The 15,856-nt window shown below is 36.4% G+C and overlaps 1 protein-coding gene across 1 annotated transcript in view; it reads right to left on the bottom strand.

The window, feature by feature from the left end:
* The window catches only part of FSTL5 (follistatin like 5), a 928,941-nt gene that overhangs the window by 57,552 nt on the left and 855,533 nt on the right, over positions 1-15,856 (bottom strand). The window contains exons 14-15 of the mRNA XM_061384275.1: positions 8,854-8,961; positions 4,429-4,553 (exon numbers count right to left, since the gene is read on the bottom strand). Of these exons, the coding sequence (XP_061240259.1) occupies positions 4,429-4,553; positions 8,854-8,961 (233 nt within the window). The remainder of the gene's footprint in view (positions 1-4,428; positions 4,554-8,853; positions 8,962-15,856) is intronic.

The raw sequence follows: 15,856 nt of genomic DNA, 5'->3' as shown, positions 1-15,856 counted from the left end.
CCTGTCAGATATTGTGTTAGCTGCTGAGAAATCCAGTGCATAAGAAATACCATCCTCCGTCAATACTATGTAGTCGGATTTAGGAACAAGTGTAACATTTACTTACTTCTTTCTTTCTATTCTTATGAGAAACATGAATTAAGTGCCTACCAGTTTTGAAGGACTAAGGACACAAAACCTTGCCCAAGTCCCTGTGTCTCTGTCTTTTAAACACTGACTCAAGAGTTAGTGTTACTTGCTCAGTCACGTCAGACTCTTTGTGACCCTACTGATGGGCCGGCCAGGCTCCTTTGTCTATGGAATTCTCCAGGCAAAAATACTGGAGAGGGTAGCCATTCCCTTCTCCAGGAAATCTTCCCAAAAGAGATCTCTGGCATTGCAGGCAGATTGTTTACCATCTGAACCAGCAGAGAAGGGGAAATGTGAAGATGTAGAAACAAAGAATAGTTGTTGGGCCAGGAAACATAACAATTTAGACTACAAATTAGCCACATAGCAGAATCACCAAACTCCCAGTTTCTTGAAAGATACAGATAAAGACCTGACACACATTCCTAAGCTGGTTTTATTGGAAGCAGACTCCAGCAGATGAAAACTGCTGATCACAAGAACATAGACCCTAGACTGGTTGAAAACAGAAGGTTGACAATGCTTAAAACTTCACATTGATGCCAACTAATATAGGAATTATTCACAAGCTGATCACATCCTGGACCATGAAGACTATAAAACTCCTCACTACCCACTCCAGGGCAGGTCATAGTCTTGAGGACATTAGCCTGCTGTGGCCTCCTTTGCCTGACAAATCAATAAAAACTACCCTTTTTTACTTCACCCAAATCTTTGTTTCCACATTTCTATTTAACACTGGTGAACACAGTTCAGGTTTCGACAACAGATATAAAATCCTGACACTTGTCCAGAAGCTTTTCAGACATGCAGAATATAAATGATTTGAAATGAGAGAGTAGCTATCTGAGAGAAAAGCAAATTAGTGTGATGATGAAACAGATCAGGACCCTATGGTCCTTGTCCCCATGTCCTCAACCTGCCTTTTGTCTGTGGAAAAGCCTTAGTCAAAAAATAAGTTTAATCAGAGAAGTGAGAAAAAAGCAGAAACAAAGAAAACCATCAAAGGAGAATGAAAAATAATAGTTTACCCATTAAGCATAGTCAAGGACCTGTAGTGCCTCCTCGAAAGAAAGATAGTGCTAAGTCGTATCCAACTCCTGCAACACTACGGACTGTAGCCTGCCAGGCTCCTCTGTCCAAGGGATTCACCAGGCAAGAATACTGGAGTGGTTGGCCATTTCCTTCTCCTTAGGATCTTCCCGACCCAGGAAATGAACCCAGGTCTCCAGCATTGCTGGCAGATTCTTTACCAACTGAGCTATGCAGGAAGCCCACCTCAAAGGCTATAGATCATATTTGGAGCCATATCTGTGAGCTGTCTTATAGATACTGAAACTCCCACCAGGTGGAAGAAGTTAACAACATAATCACCAGACTGTTGTAGCCATGATATGAGCTGCCACGATTCCAAGAACTGACCTAAAAGAAATGGAAACAAAATGACCCTGGAACTAAAGACTAACTGTTTTCAAAACAATCAAGATGCCCTGGTTAGACGACCAATGACCAATATCAAGATGACTATCAGTGCTGATGGTGCTGTTTCTGCTTGTACTCCCCTTTCTCTCTCTATAAAAGCTCTTGCCCCTAGATTGTCAAGTTTGGGCAAGGGAATTGGTCTTTGGACAGGCATCCACCCTGTCCCCTGGTTGCCTGCCAGCATCCAAAATAAAGCAAACTTTCCTTTCCACCAATCTGGCTTCTTTAATGGATTTTGAGTAGTGAGCAACCAGACCTGGGTTTGGTAACAATGAAGGGTCAGAGGAAGAAAACTAATATTAACTAAATACATATTATGTGTCAGACCTTCTATCTGGCCTAGAATTTACACCAAATACAATAGTCACAAAATAGTCTCAAATTCTGAAAAATACAATTCATAAAAGAGGAATCTCATAACACAAGCCACATTTGCATAGGATAAAATGTTTCATGAATTGCTAGGAGAAAAGACTTTATCCCTCAGGTTCTCCTCATATGGAATAAATCCTCATTATGTTAAAAATTCTTTACATATTCAACAGTTTATTTTTGGAAATACATGCTAATTTTTACTCTTTCTCTTCACTTTAGTAATAGTGATAATTACTGTAAAATGTAACAGGAATTATGATGATCATTCATATTCCTTAAAATGGAACCCTATATACTGGTGGAGCTTCCTGGTGACTCAGGAGCTGGTGGCTCGTGCAATGCAGGAGACCTGGGTTTGATCTCTGTGTCATGAAGATCCCCTGAAGAAGGGGATAGCTACCCACTCTGATATTCTTGCCTGGAGAATCCCATGGACAGAGGATCCTGGTGGGCTACCATCCATGAGGTCACAAAGAGTCGGACACAACTGAACGACTAAGTATGCATGCATATGCTGGTAGAATTGCTATAATTTAATTTAGAATTCTTACAAGTATTGGCAAAACATCTATGTATTTGACTATATATGTATAAAAGAAATAAAGGAACTTAGAAATATCCTCAAGCAATACTTTTCAGTGTGTCTTATAAAATATAGAAATAACCAAAAACTTTTGCTTTACACGTGCTAAGCTTATTTGCATAATCTTCCAATAATTGTTAGCTCTGACTACAGCTATGTAGTTATCATTCTGATCCTAAAAAAATATGTTCTGACAGCATATCAATTATACATACAAACATAGAACCACACATGGTGTTTACTGCATCCAGACAAAGTTAAACTCCTAACTCTGGTATCTATTTTATAACTTACTTGCTATAGGGAAAAAATACCCCAAATACTATTAACCATAGTAGTGTTACAGACAGGAATTTTGACTTAAATAATTGTATTAATAGTGTGCTTTAAAAAATAAGCAAAGTTGATAAGACATATATTAACTATACTAAACTATATTAAGTATATTAAACACAATAATAGGGAATAGGATGAGATAAATAAAAGTAAATGCTACATATTAAGTGATTTACTAGTAAAAATTTGTCAGCAACTTGAAGATAGCAAAAGGATATTTATTAAACATAACACTCAATGTCAATTAAATAAAATTTTGTCCTCATTAAATAAGGATGAAAACATTACATATTTTTAGGTATCTCAGCAGCTGGGACCATTTTCAGTTTCTATGCTGATTTCATCAGTCTCTGAACTCTTCCAGTGTTTGCAGTCAGACCTAAAGATTATTTCTTTATGCAAATGCTTTTCAAATATGCTGAATTTTCATTGAGTTCGACTTATTTTCCATGAAAACAGTTAATAAATGTGAAGCATATTATAATCACTTTATTGCTGAGTGACATAATAGGCATTCTGAAAATAACAAACAATTGCTTGACAAATACATTAAACTCCTTTAAACATATACTTGGCTGCCCAAAGAACAGTTTCTACATAAAACCTTGACTCTGAGCCACAACTGTTATTTATGAATTCCCCTTTTTATTTTTGTAAGTTGAATTTTGTACTGTTTCAGAATTCTTAAACTCCAACTTTTAGACAAGATAATTTTCACTTTAATTCAAGGTGAACAAATATACACAAAGATTAAATAATGGCTCATATAAAATATGTGATGTAGTCTCCCCTCAACCAAATTCCCTTGAAAAAGATAATACATATTAGTTTTATTCAGATTCATTAATATTGCTAAGCAATACTTTACATTTTCAATAAATCAATAAAATATGTAGTTTTAGAAATTGTAAATATCCAAAGTCTCCCACTTTAAACATTTAAACCATTTCTATGATATTCTAAAGTGATATCATTAGAAGTATTTACTTTTTTACTTCTTGTGAATACACTGAGAGACTGAATGAGTAAACATGTTTTCTCAAAGTGCAGAACTTAAATATTTCATTTCAACTTACTGTACAACCTGATACAATGTTATATTTGTTTCTTTGTGGGCAAAATGATACAAAAATGTTATTATAATAAGTTGAATGGATTTTGCTCAGAGTGGTTCTCTTCTCTGAGATCAACTCAACTAAGTTCAAATTTTAGCATCTTGCAAAAACCTAATCAGAAGAACTTAAAGACAATTTGCAAAAAATATTAAATGTAAAACTGATTTTAAAAGGCAACCATACCTTTGTAAATTCAATTCTCCACTATACATAAGAGGGACTAGAATACAGAAAATTCATCACTAGTGTTGATAAGCAAAAGTTAATCAAGCAGATGAAACAAAGTTAATCAAAGTGCAATTATGTGTGTATTTGTTGTATAATAGAATTTTTCTTCCAGTGCTTCCCCATGACTTTCTATCAAAATTAGAGAGAAATCTAAAAGGTGATGCTCATCCAATCACTCACCTTATGTGGGTGATGAGGAGTGTGGTGGTGGGAATGAAGAAATCATCCACCCTGTCAAACTGCTTCCCCACAGGCTGGGTGTGGATGGTGTGGTGTGGTACATTCCCACTGGCCAGGGTTATCACCTAAACAGAACATTGTGTTTAGATCTTGGCCAAGCATGTCCTTAATAGGATCAGAGATGAAATAAATCTTTGGCATTTGTTTGCATAGACTCTTTATTTTAAACCTTAATATTAGTGTATTATTAAGCAAATTGGAATTCTGTTTGCTTATTTCAATGTAGAAACTTCTGTTTCGAAAAAGGAAAAAATGGAAAACATTTTTTCTTGAACAACTTCTGCTTAAAATATAAAATAAATTTGCATATTGATAACTTCTATATTATAAAAATGTTACTGCTTTAATAAGAAATATAAAAACAAGCATACATATGATGCAAATTATTAAATTTGTTTCTTTTTTCTTTGTTCCTCCCTTTTCCTTCCTTCCTTCATAGCTTTATTGAGGAGTAAATGATATGTGAAAAACTCCCCTTCTATAGAACATAGTTGGAAACATAGGACAGAAAACTCCAAAATATATCATTTGAAATATTTTTGCTGTTAGAAATCTTAGGTTGCATTACATTTTATTTTTTTCCTTTAATAAATTGAAAATAATAGATTTAAGCAAGTTTAATCAGAGATTTTTTTCAAATATTCACCATTAATTGATTTTAAAACTTTCAAATTTATTTTTAAAAAAAATCACTACATTTAAGCTCTTTTATCCCATTTTGCACCAAATTCTTTGTTTTTCCTTCTGATTTCTCATACCTCCACATTTGTCCTATTGTCTCTGCTTCACAGCCATTGTTCTGTATGAGCCTTTTAATGTACTTCCTTGCCTTTATTTTACTTCTTTTAAACCCTTTCTACATGCGGTTACCAAATTAAACATCCTAAACTATTGAGTGCCTAATAGACTTTCCTCCCTCAAAACTGAGTGTCTTCCTTTGGTTTTTAAGACAGAAGTAAATACAATTTTTTTTTTAGTTTTTTTTCCCCCTGAAAGGTTAATTTTTTTTCATTGCAATGATTATACTTTCATGGAGTTCCATTAGAAATTGCCAAGTTCAAGAAAATAGATTAATTATTATAACAGTCAAGATAGGTTCAGTCACATTACAATCAAAAACCAAAACAGAACAGAAACAAATACTTCTTTACTGCTTCTTTATTTTTTAAAGATAAACATTTGTTTTATACCTGTTACTTTCCCAGAGGTCTTTGGCAGGATATCTATTGCTTTTAGTATTTTTATTCTGTTTTCCATGAAGAAAGAACAGCCAACTACCTTGAATATTTTCATTCGTGGCAGACTTACTTTGCCAGAACTAATCATATGGCTCCACCCAACCAAAAGGATACCCCTCTCCCCTGTCATTTGCCCAGGAAGAGAGAACCAATGTACATGGTTAAACTTTAAAGACATTGTACCTATTTTATTCATCGTTATCTTATTAATGTGTATCAGTGAGAAAGTCGTCACTGGACTTCAGCCACTTATAATAATGTCTACGAGACTATAATAAAACTCAACAGGATTATAACAAAGGAACTCCCCAAATTTTTTTCCGTTAAGTTGTACAGAGGTATATATTTCTCAGTATGCATGTAGATGCATTTGAAATTAATAATAGTACTGACTGACAACAGCAATAATAATACTGAGAGCTTGCTATGTGTTAATATGTGTTCTAAGTAGTTTACAGACACCACAGAATTTAGTACTCAAACAACACTCTGATGTGTGTATTGCATCCCACATCATTCACACTCCTGAAGGCCGATTAACTGAACCTCTCTTCTGCACTTGTCATTGTCTTAGGCTGTAAAATATGCAAAGCCACACCCCCAGTTCCCTTCAGTCTGGACTCTTCCCCCTGATGGGTCTAGGCCCTTCTTGATCCTGGAATTGAGCAGGAAGTGGTGAATTGCCAGGTTCGGGACTGAGTCTACTGACTCCAAGGACACAGACTGATCTGGGATGCACTTTGATCAATAGGTGCACTCTTGCAAAAATCCTGGCTCATTTCTAAGAGTGTCCTGCTGCCTGCTTCTCTGTGTGCGATGGCTGCAGTAGAGGGACACCACTTCCCACTGTCACCTCATCTGACTGGGCCTATGTCCTGGCCAGTAGAAGAATGCAAGGACTTTATTCCAAGTTGTTCACTAGAGATATTTTCTTGTCAAATTGTTGTGTGTTTGTAGTACAGACACTGCATTTATGTCGTAAAACTGAAGATGACTGATACATGAGTTTTAGAATTTTACGGAGTTTCTTAAGTTTTCATAAGACATAAATGCCCATTAAAAAGAAAAAAAATAACTATGATAAATCTTTGAGATTTTATCTTTAGAACAGTAGATGGAAAATCATTGTCTTAAATCATGACAGTTTCATGACAGTTTATGGGTTTATATTAATTAATTATAAATATCACATAAAATAATATATAATAAATATTGCTTTCAGACTGGACAAAGACATACAGATTTAATTATATTTACAACATGAAAACACAGAGAAGGGCTTTCAGATCCTTGATAAAATGTTGTGCATGTTCAAGTTTAAGAGGGTAACATTATAAGATACAAAACATTAGAGCAAAGAAGTACTTCCTAGCCTCATACCCTAGCAGTCTCTAGATGTGAGTCTTTCACCATCATGGCACAGGGACACTAGCAAAACTGAGAGCTTGACAATGGTGTTTGGTTTCAATTCAATTTTTCCAAAGGAAAATCAATTCTCTTTTTCAAATAAATCTTAGATCCCATTATTTTGGAAGACATTTCCTGATAATCTTATTGGGAGACAATTATCCATACATATTTTGACATTTCTGCTGAGTCAGGTCTTTCTGAGCAAAAAAGTTTGGTTAAAAGATGATGGCATAGCAAAAATGCCTTTGGAAGTTGGAGATGAAGTATTGCTCCTGAGAGATTTAGGGACTTAATTCCTCTGAGCCAATTACTACATTGCCAGGATACTGACATACTCCTCTACTCCAGGAGAAGATTTGTATATTTTTCAGAGTAACAATCTCTATTTCTTACATGAGATGGTGGACTGAGGTGCTGCTGCTGCTGCTAAGTCACTTCAGTCGTTTCTGACTCTGTGTGACCCCATAGACGGCAGCCCACCAGGCTCCGCCGTCCCTGGGATTCTCCAGGCAAGAACACTGGAGTGGGTTGCCATTGCCTTCTCCAATGCATGAAAGTGGAAAGTGAAAATGAAGTCGCTCAGTTGTGTCCTACTCTGTGTGACCCCATAGACGGCAGCCTACAGGCCCCTCCATCCATGGGACTTTCCAGGCAAGAGTACTGGAGTGGAGTGCCATTGCCTTCTCCAGGACTGAGGTGCTAGCCACCTAAAATAACTTAGAAACTCATGATTTGAGTCAGTAGCACTGTGCTGGTTATTCAGGGTGACTCTAAACTCTCACTGCATCACCACATGAGGGTAGGCACTGCAGAATAAATGCTAACAGGTTCCATGGATAAGAGACAGTCTGTCCTCTGATTCAGAGACCCTGTGTTTCCTGCCAGTGTATCTATATATCTGTTTATCTATCTATCACCAACTTATCTATCACCTATTTATATATCATCTGTCTTATACATACCTAAATGCACACACACACACTCTCCATATAAATAAATTTTATTGTATGTCATATTTTAAGAGTAATTCTCAAATACTACGTTTTATTTTATATTTTTAGATGTGAGACTAACCTTTCACTTCTACCCAGCATATATTTTAAAAATTTACTAAATCTTATTAGCATATTTTTACTAGACATTCAGGGGGAAATAACCCATTTTTAGATGGTTATATAGTGTGTGGGATGATTCTTAACATCTCTACAAAAGTCATTGTCAAAATGTGTGTATATATATGTATATATACATCTATCTGTCAATTTCAAATCATAAGCAAATTTTACAAAAATGACAGTAAGTTTTCCCCAGTTAGAAATGAACCAGCACTCAGATAGTAAAATCTTGTGTGTTTGGAGAAAACTCAAGACCTGCTTTGAGACTCTGTCTAACTCTCCTGGGCTCTACTACACAAGCTACACTCCCCACATACCTTTCTAAAGAGACGAAAAAAAGAAAATTCGAGGGAAGCTGGAAATTGCCAAACAATCCATCATAGTCACCCCCTCCTCCTGCACAGTGGTTGTCATTATAGGTTATTCCTTTGGCATATAAATCTAATGTTTGGAACATCTAAACTAAAATATTTCCTAACCAAAAATGTATTTGTGTATCAACTTTTTTTTCCCCTTTCTTTGAAGATCTAGATGAAAGAACATCATTGATACTGAAAGTTTTAAAGATCATCATTTTCTCAGACACACTGAAAGGGACTTACCTGCAGTGTTGGAGAAGTCTTTTCCATTGTACCCCAGCTGAGCACCCAGACCTGGTCATGAGATTTGTCATAGTGTAATTTAACTGGGACAGGGTCTGTGCTTACTGCCTGTAACAGATAGGGATTGAAAAAGTTTTCAGACCAAAATATTAATTTAAAACTCGGCCAGAAATTATGTAAAAATTCAAGAGCTTAGATGTAGGATTAATAAATGTATGTTGCCCATAGATGGACCTAGAGATTGTCATACTGAGTGAAGTTAAGTCAGACAGAGAAGGAGAAATATCACATGACATCCCTTATATGCAGACTCTAAAAAGAAATGATACAAATGAATTTATTAATAAAACAGAAACAGACTCACAGACCTAGAGAAATAATTTTTGGTTGGGTGGGAGTAGGGATAGTTAGGGAGTTTAGGATCAAATTTACACACAGCTGTATTTTAAATGAATGAAAAACAAGGTCCTACTATACAGTCCAGGAAACTGCTCAAGGTTATGTGGCAGTTTTGATGGGAGGGGAATTTGGGGGAGAATGGATTATTGTATATGTATGGCTGAGTCCCTTTGCTGTCCATCTGAAGCTATTACAACACTGTTAATTGGCTATACTCCAATATAAAATTAAAAGTTTAAAATTGCATGTTGCCAATTAGTTTTCTAAATCCTATTTTGATTAATTTGGAAATATGATACTTTATTCTAATATGTTTTTACATGATTTTATATAGTTTTATTTTCATTCATTACCTATGCAAATTGTGTTTAACAGAGAAGCTATTTAGGAATTCAAGGTATAAATGACTAATATGTGCATTTTAATCAGTTGTTGAGTACAGGTAAGAACTATATTTATACTATTAGATTTTTCTATCCCAATGCTAGTTATGGGATTTGACCATTTATAATGCTAAAACACCAACAATCTAATATATAGTTGCAACTATAATGACAAATTACCTAATTTAGTTTCTTTAATGAGAAATCTAAAAGCACAGAAAAAAGAGAAGCAGCTTTTTGCACTATACTTGATATGATACATGCATTTTTCTGCTAATATTTATACCTAGCGTTTACGGAAAACACAACTTCCAAAACATAAATTGCTGCCAGGAAGTTATTTCACTCACCTTAATTCCAGGCTATTGATATTATAACCTAACACTCCACTTCAGTAATTTCCTATAATAGTTACATATTTTCTAACATAATACATAAAACAAATTGTATTCAATACAACAACCCTTATCTGATATTGAAAGCATTTTTTTCCCCAGAGCTCTATTGAATGACCTTAGAGAATTTCCCAAGTTAGTTCATAATGTAATCCTCTTCTCAATGGGCTAAAAGTAAACTATAATTGTTGAGTATATAGAGACTCATATTTTAACTATCACAACAGCAACTTGGTTTTACTGATGTATTTCTTTTCTAAAATGTTGGCCTGTATTTTAGCTATTTAAAATTCTCAATACATTGAAGTAATTATTGGATTTCTGAAAAGACCTGTTTAAACATTTCTGTGTTAGTGTCTTCAGCTCTTTTTTTCTAGCTAACAGAGCTATTAAAATACTTTGGTTTCAGGTGGGCAGCGATGTTGTCAGGGAAGGTAGTCCCCTTGGAAAGCAGCAGAGATTCAAGTCAATGACTAAGCTTATTCCCCTTTGAGAAGTGTGAATTTTCCCAGTCTTCCTAGAGATGAGGGGTGGTCACATGGCATATCTTAGTTAAGATGATGAATGATTTCTGAAAATAAAGCATTTCCATGGAAAGAGACAATAGCAGGAGGAGACTTCCATGCATCACACTTTTCTTTTCTTCCTGCTTTGAATGTTGTCATTTGAGAATATTAATCCTCAACTTCTAAAGACTTCACACTCCATTTTATGCTAGTATAGCTCAGCGGGTAAAGAATCCACCTGCAATGCAGGAAACACAGACAGCACAATTTTGATCCCTGGGTTGGGAAGATCCTTTGGGGAGGAAATGGCAACCCACTCCAGTATTCTTGTCTGGGAAATCACATAGACAGAGGAGCCTGATGGGTTACAGTCCATGAGGTCACAAAGAGTTGGACATGACTGAGCAACTAAGCATGAAAGCAAGATTCCTTTGATTTTTCATATTTTCCCTTTATACGTTAAATTTGATCTATGTATGATTAATAGTCAGACTACTTTACATGTAACTTAAATTGGAAGAATATTTAGGCTTTTACCAACTGAGCTGTGAGGGAAGCCTGAAATAGTTCAACAGGCAACAATACCACAATAAGAAAGACCTCATTGTTATTCAATTCTTAAGATACAGTTATAAAAATAGCAAAGATCGTTAGCTAGCTTTTATGTAGTAGGAAACAATCTGAATAAAAATTTTTAGTTTGCCAGCTCGTGTAAGTTTCTTTTCTTTTCACCTGGCCATTCATAAATGTTATCTTTTAAAGGGTATAGTGAGCTTCTCTGGTGGCTCAGCGGTAAAGAATACGCCTGCCAATGCAGGAGATATGGATTCAATCCCTGGTTCAGGAAGATTCCCTGGATAGAGGAGCGTGGCGGGCTACAGTCCATAGGAACTCAGAGTCGGACATGACTTAGAGATTAAGCAACAACAAAGTGTATAATAGCACAGTCCATAGTTAATATCCACATTAACATACAGTCCATACTTAACATAGTTCTGTTAATATCCCCATGAAATGGATAAGAAAACTGAGACATTTGTCTCTCCAGTAGTCATCGAGCAAGTGATCAGCAGACCTGGTATTTGGGTCTGTGTTCTTTCCCTAAGTGGGGACCTCCCTACCTGTGAAAGAGCAGCCCCTCTTGTTGACAAGTTTCATTCCTGACAATGTCTAGATTGGATAGGTTGCCTTCCTATTTATGCTTCATGGACAGGAAATATTCTTTTTTATTTTTTTCTTTTTTGGAAGATGAGAAACTCACAGGGCCCAAGTATATGCAGTAGCATTTGTATAAGCAATATAATCCCAGGGGAAAAGCATCAAGAGGCAGTATACACCATGTTTGCCTGGGTGCCAAGTCGCTTCAGTCATGTCCTACTCTTTGAGACCCTAGGGACTCTAGACACCAGGCTCCTCTGTCTGGGATTCTCCAGACAAGAATACTAGAGTGAGTTGCTATGCCCTCCTCCAGAGGATCTTCCCATCCCAGAGATCGGATCCACGTCTTTTATGTCTCCTGCATTGATAGGCAGATACTTTACCATTAGTCCCACCTGGGAAGCCCTATACACCATGGTTATGAACATGTATTCTGAAACTGATCTCAAATTTTAGTGTCTTCATTTAAACTGAAATAACAATAATGAAAATAACACTTTGGGAAGTCACTAAACTTACTGTGGTTCAGTTTCCTCTATAATAAAATGGAGACAACAATAACACCTACTTCAAAGGGTTCCTGTAAATATCAGGTAAGGTGGTAAGTATAAAGTGCCCACGTAAGTCTGGTGAGTGTTAAACATTATAAAAATACCACTGCTACTACTATTAGAAAAAACTAACTGTATTAAACTAACTGTATTAAAGTACATGGCAGCATCACAGTGTTTTAGAGATGTAATGCCTTTATTTAGCAAATAAAGAATTTGATAATTCTTTAATAATTTAATAATTAATAATCACAGTCTTAGTCCTGGAAGAGTTATAGGTGATAGGGTAGAAGAACTTAAAATAACTAGATGCATATCTAGTTAATAAAAATACGGGCAATTGCTGTGGAAGATCAAAGGAAGATGTAAGAACAGGATGAGGGAGAATAGGAGGTGATGCTTTCACTGAGCCTTAAACTATGAACATTTTCTTTTATAAATGGCAAGCAGAGACTATTTTTAAAAGTTAACTTATGAGAATATGTTCTAGGAGGTGTCAGAAGTTGTTCACGATTAATCTCCTTCAAATAAGATAAATGTTTCTGAAGGAAGAAAATATAAATTTTCAAAGCAACTTCAGAATTTGAAAGATGTTTATTCAATGCCCTCCAAAATGTGTGAACAATTTTTGTTTGCAGCATTTCACAGGTTTGGTATTAAATTCAGATTATTTTGCTTTTTGGTTATAAAAGCTCACCAGAACTAAAAAAGACATTCAGATAAAAATGAAAAATAATTCTGACTACTATATTTGGAAGGTGTTTAACTCCTAGGAAAAATCTATTTACAATTTTCAAATGTGCAGATATAACCCATTTTACAGAGGAAACGTTGACATGGTTTTCAGCAATGAAATCATACAACCATGACAAAAATATTTCCAAACAACTGTATTCAGGATAATCTTATGATAACCCAATTTTCAGTCAAAAAACTGATATTTTCCTACTTATATGGCCAACCTTTGAAAGGATAAATTACAGGTGTTGGATTTTATAAATTATTTGCTAGTCTTGTTTGGAAATTACTTAAACCATCAGTCAGTGTAGACCATTAGCTTTTGTAAAAGAACAGCTCTATATTTGACACTTAAAAATTCTTGCCACAATTAAGCCTGTAAGCCTTTGTGTTGTAAAGCAGTTCGTTTTTTCACAGTTTTAAAGAAAATTCTACAGATTCTATTATCCTTGAGTGTCATTCTCCCCTACTTCCTGTCACCAGGATCTGGCTGCATCTGCCTTCCAAAGACTGAACCTTTGCAGCTCCTGCCCTGCTCTGACCGCACAGGGAGCCTCTACCATCTCCAACCTCACCTCAGGATTTCCACCTTTTAATTTTCTACTTGTCACAATCTGAATAGATTTATCGGAGTGACCTCGGTTTTTTGCTGCTGCTTTTTGTTTGTTCGTTTTTGGTGATTATTAGATGGATCATGGCACCAGTTTGGCCAAAATACTGTGAAGTCACCTCATTTCCCCCAGAGTAAAAGCCAGATGTCCTTATAATGACTTGTCACTCCCGGTCTTCTTTCTCAGACCCCTCACTTCCCACACTGCCCCTCATTCCTGCCCAGGTCTCTGATCGAGATGCTCCGGCCACTTTGCTGTTCATCCAACATGTCAGTCAGTCACACTACTCCCATTTGGAGGACTTTTCCCCCAGAACCAGTCTTTCCCAGAGAACCAAGCGTCTGCTTCCTGTACACCTTGGTTGAGAACTCACCTTGTAGGTGAGGCCATCCATGGCCACCCTGCCCTCTGTCCTTAACTTTCCCAATCCCACCTGCCTTGTTCTGCTGCTTTATCTTTTCCAATAACACTGACCACTTCCCATATTGTAGAATTTACATATAATCTTCTTTTGTCTGTCTCCATCCACTGGGGTCTAGGCTCCAGGAAGGCAGGCCTTTTCGGTTTGTTTAGCTATGTGATATCACCTCTTGCACTTAGAATAATACCTTGTAAATAGTAGTACTCAATATATAATTAATGTACCATTATATCTACTTTGCAATAGGCAGGTAAGGTGGTCTGGTATTGCCATCTCTTGAAGAATTTTCCACAATCTCTTGTGATCAACACAAAGGCTTTAGCATAGTCAATGAAGCAGATGTTTTTCTGGAATACCTTTGATTTTTCTATGATCCAATTGGTGCTGGCAATTTGATCTCTGATTCCTCTGACTTTTTATTCCAGCTTGAATATCTGGAATTTCTCAGTTCACATACTTTTGAGCCTAGCTTGGAGAATTTTGAGCATTATTTTCCTAGCATATGTGATGAGTGCAATTGGGCAGTAGTTGAACATTCTTTGGCATTGCCTTTCTCTGGGATTGGGATGAAAGCTGACCTCTGACCTTTACCAGTTCTGTGCCCACTACTGAGTTTTCCATATATGCTGGCATATTGAGGGCTGCATCTTCACAGCATCATCTTTTAGGATTTAAAAATAGTTCAGCTGAAATTCTATCACCTCCACTAGCTTTGTTCATAGTGATGCTTCCTAAGCCCCATTTGACTTCATGATCCAGAATGTCTGGCTCTAGCTGAGTGATCACACCATCATGGTTATCTGGATCATTGAGATCTGTTTTGTATAGTTCTTCTGTGCATTCTTGCCACCTCTTCTTAATATTCTCTGCTTCTGTTAGGTCCGTACTGTTTCTGTCCTATATTGTCCCCATCTCTTCATGAAATGTTCCCTTGGTGTCTCTAATTTTGTTAAAGAGATCTCTAGCCTTTCCCATTCTATTGTTTTCCTATATTTCTTTGCATTGATCACTTAGGAAGTCTTTCATATCTCTCCTTGCTTTTTTGGAAATCTACATTCAGATGAGTATATCTTTCCTTTTCTCATTTGCCTTTCATGTCTCTTCTTTTCACAGCTATTTGTAAGGCCTCCTCAGACAACCATTTTGCCTTTTTGCATTTCTTTTTCTTGGGGATAGTTTTAAGCACCTCCTCCTGTATAATGTTAGGAACCTCCCCCCATAGTTTTTCAGGCACTCTATCAGATCTAATCCCTTGAATCTACTTGTCACTTCCACTGTATAATAGTAAGGGATTTGATTTAGGTCATACCTGAATGGCCTAGTGGTTTTCTCTATATTCTTCAATTTAAGTATGAATTTGGTAATAAGGAGTTTATGATCTGAGCCGCAGTCAGCTCCCAGTCTTGTTTTTACTGACTGCATAGAGTGACTCCATCTTCGGCTGCAAAGAATATAATCAACTGATTTTGGTGTCGACCACCTGGTGATGTCCATGTGTAGAGTCAGCTCCTGTGTTGTTGAAAGGGGGTGTTTGCTTTGACCAGCGCATTCTCTTGTCAAAACTCTTTTTGCCTCTGCCCTGTTTCATTTTGTACTCAATGGCCGAACTAGCCTGTTACTCCAGGTATCTCTTGACTTCCTACTTTGGAATTCCAGTCCCCTATGATGAAAAGGGCTTTTTTTTTTTTTTTTTTTCTGTGTCAGTTCTAGAAGGTCTTGTGGGTCTTCATATACCACCTTACCTGCCTCCTGAGAATCCTGTATGTGGGTCAAGAAGCAACAGTTAGAAGAGGACATGGAACAATGGACTGGTTCAAAATTGATAAAGAAGTACATCAAGG

This window comes from Bos javanicus, chromosome 17, assembly GCF_032452875.1.
Source record: "Bos javanicus breed banteng chromosome 17, ARS-OSU_banteng_1.0, whole genome shotgun sequence".
Lineage (NCBI taxonomy): Eukaryota > Metazoa > Chordata > Mammalia > Artiodactyla > Bovidae > Bos > Bos javanicus.
The sequence above is the reverse complement of the archived record's forward strand: the minus strand, read 5'-3'. Positions and strand labels throughout refer to the sequence as shown.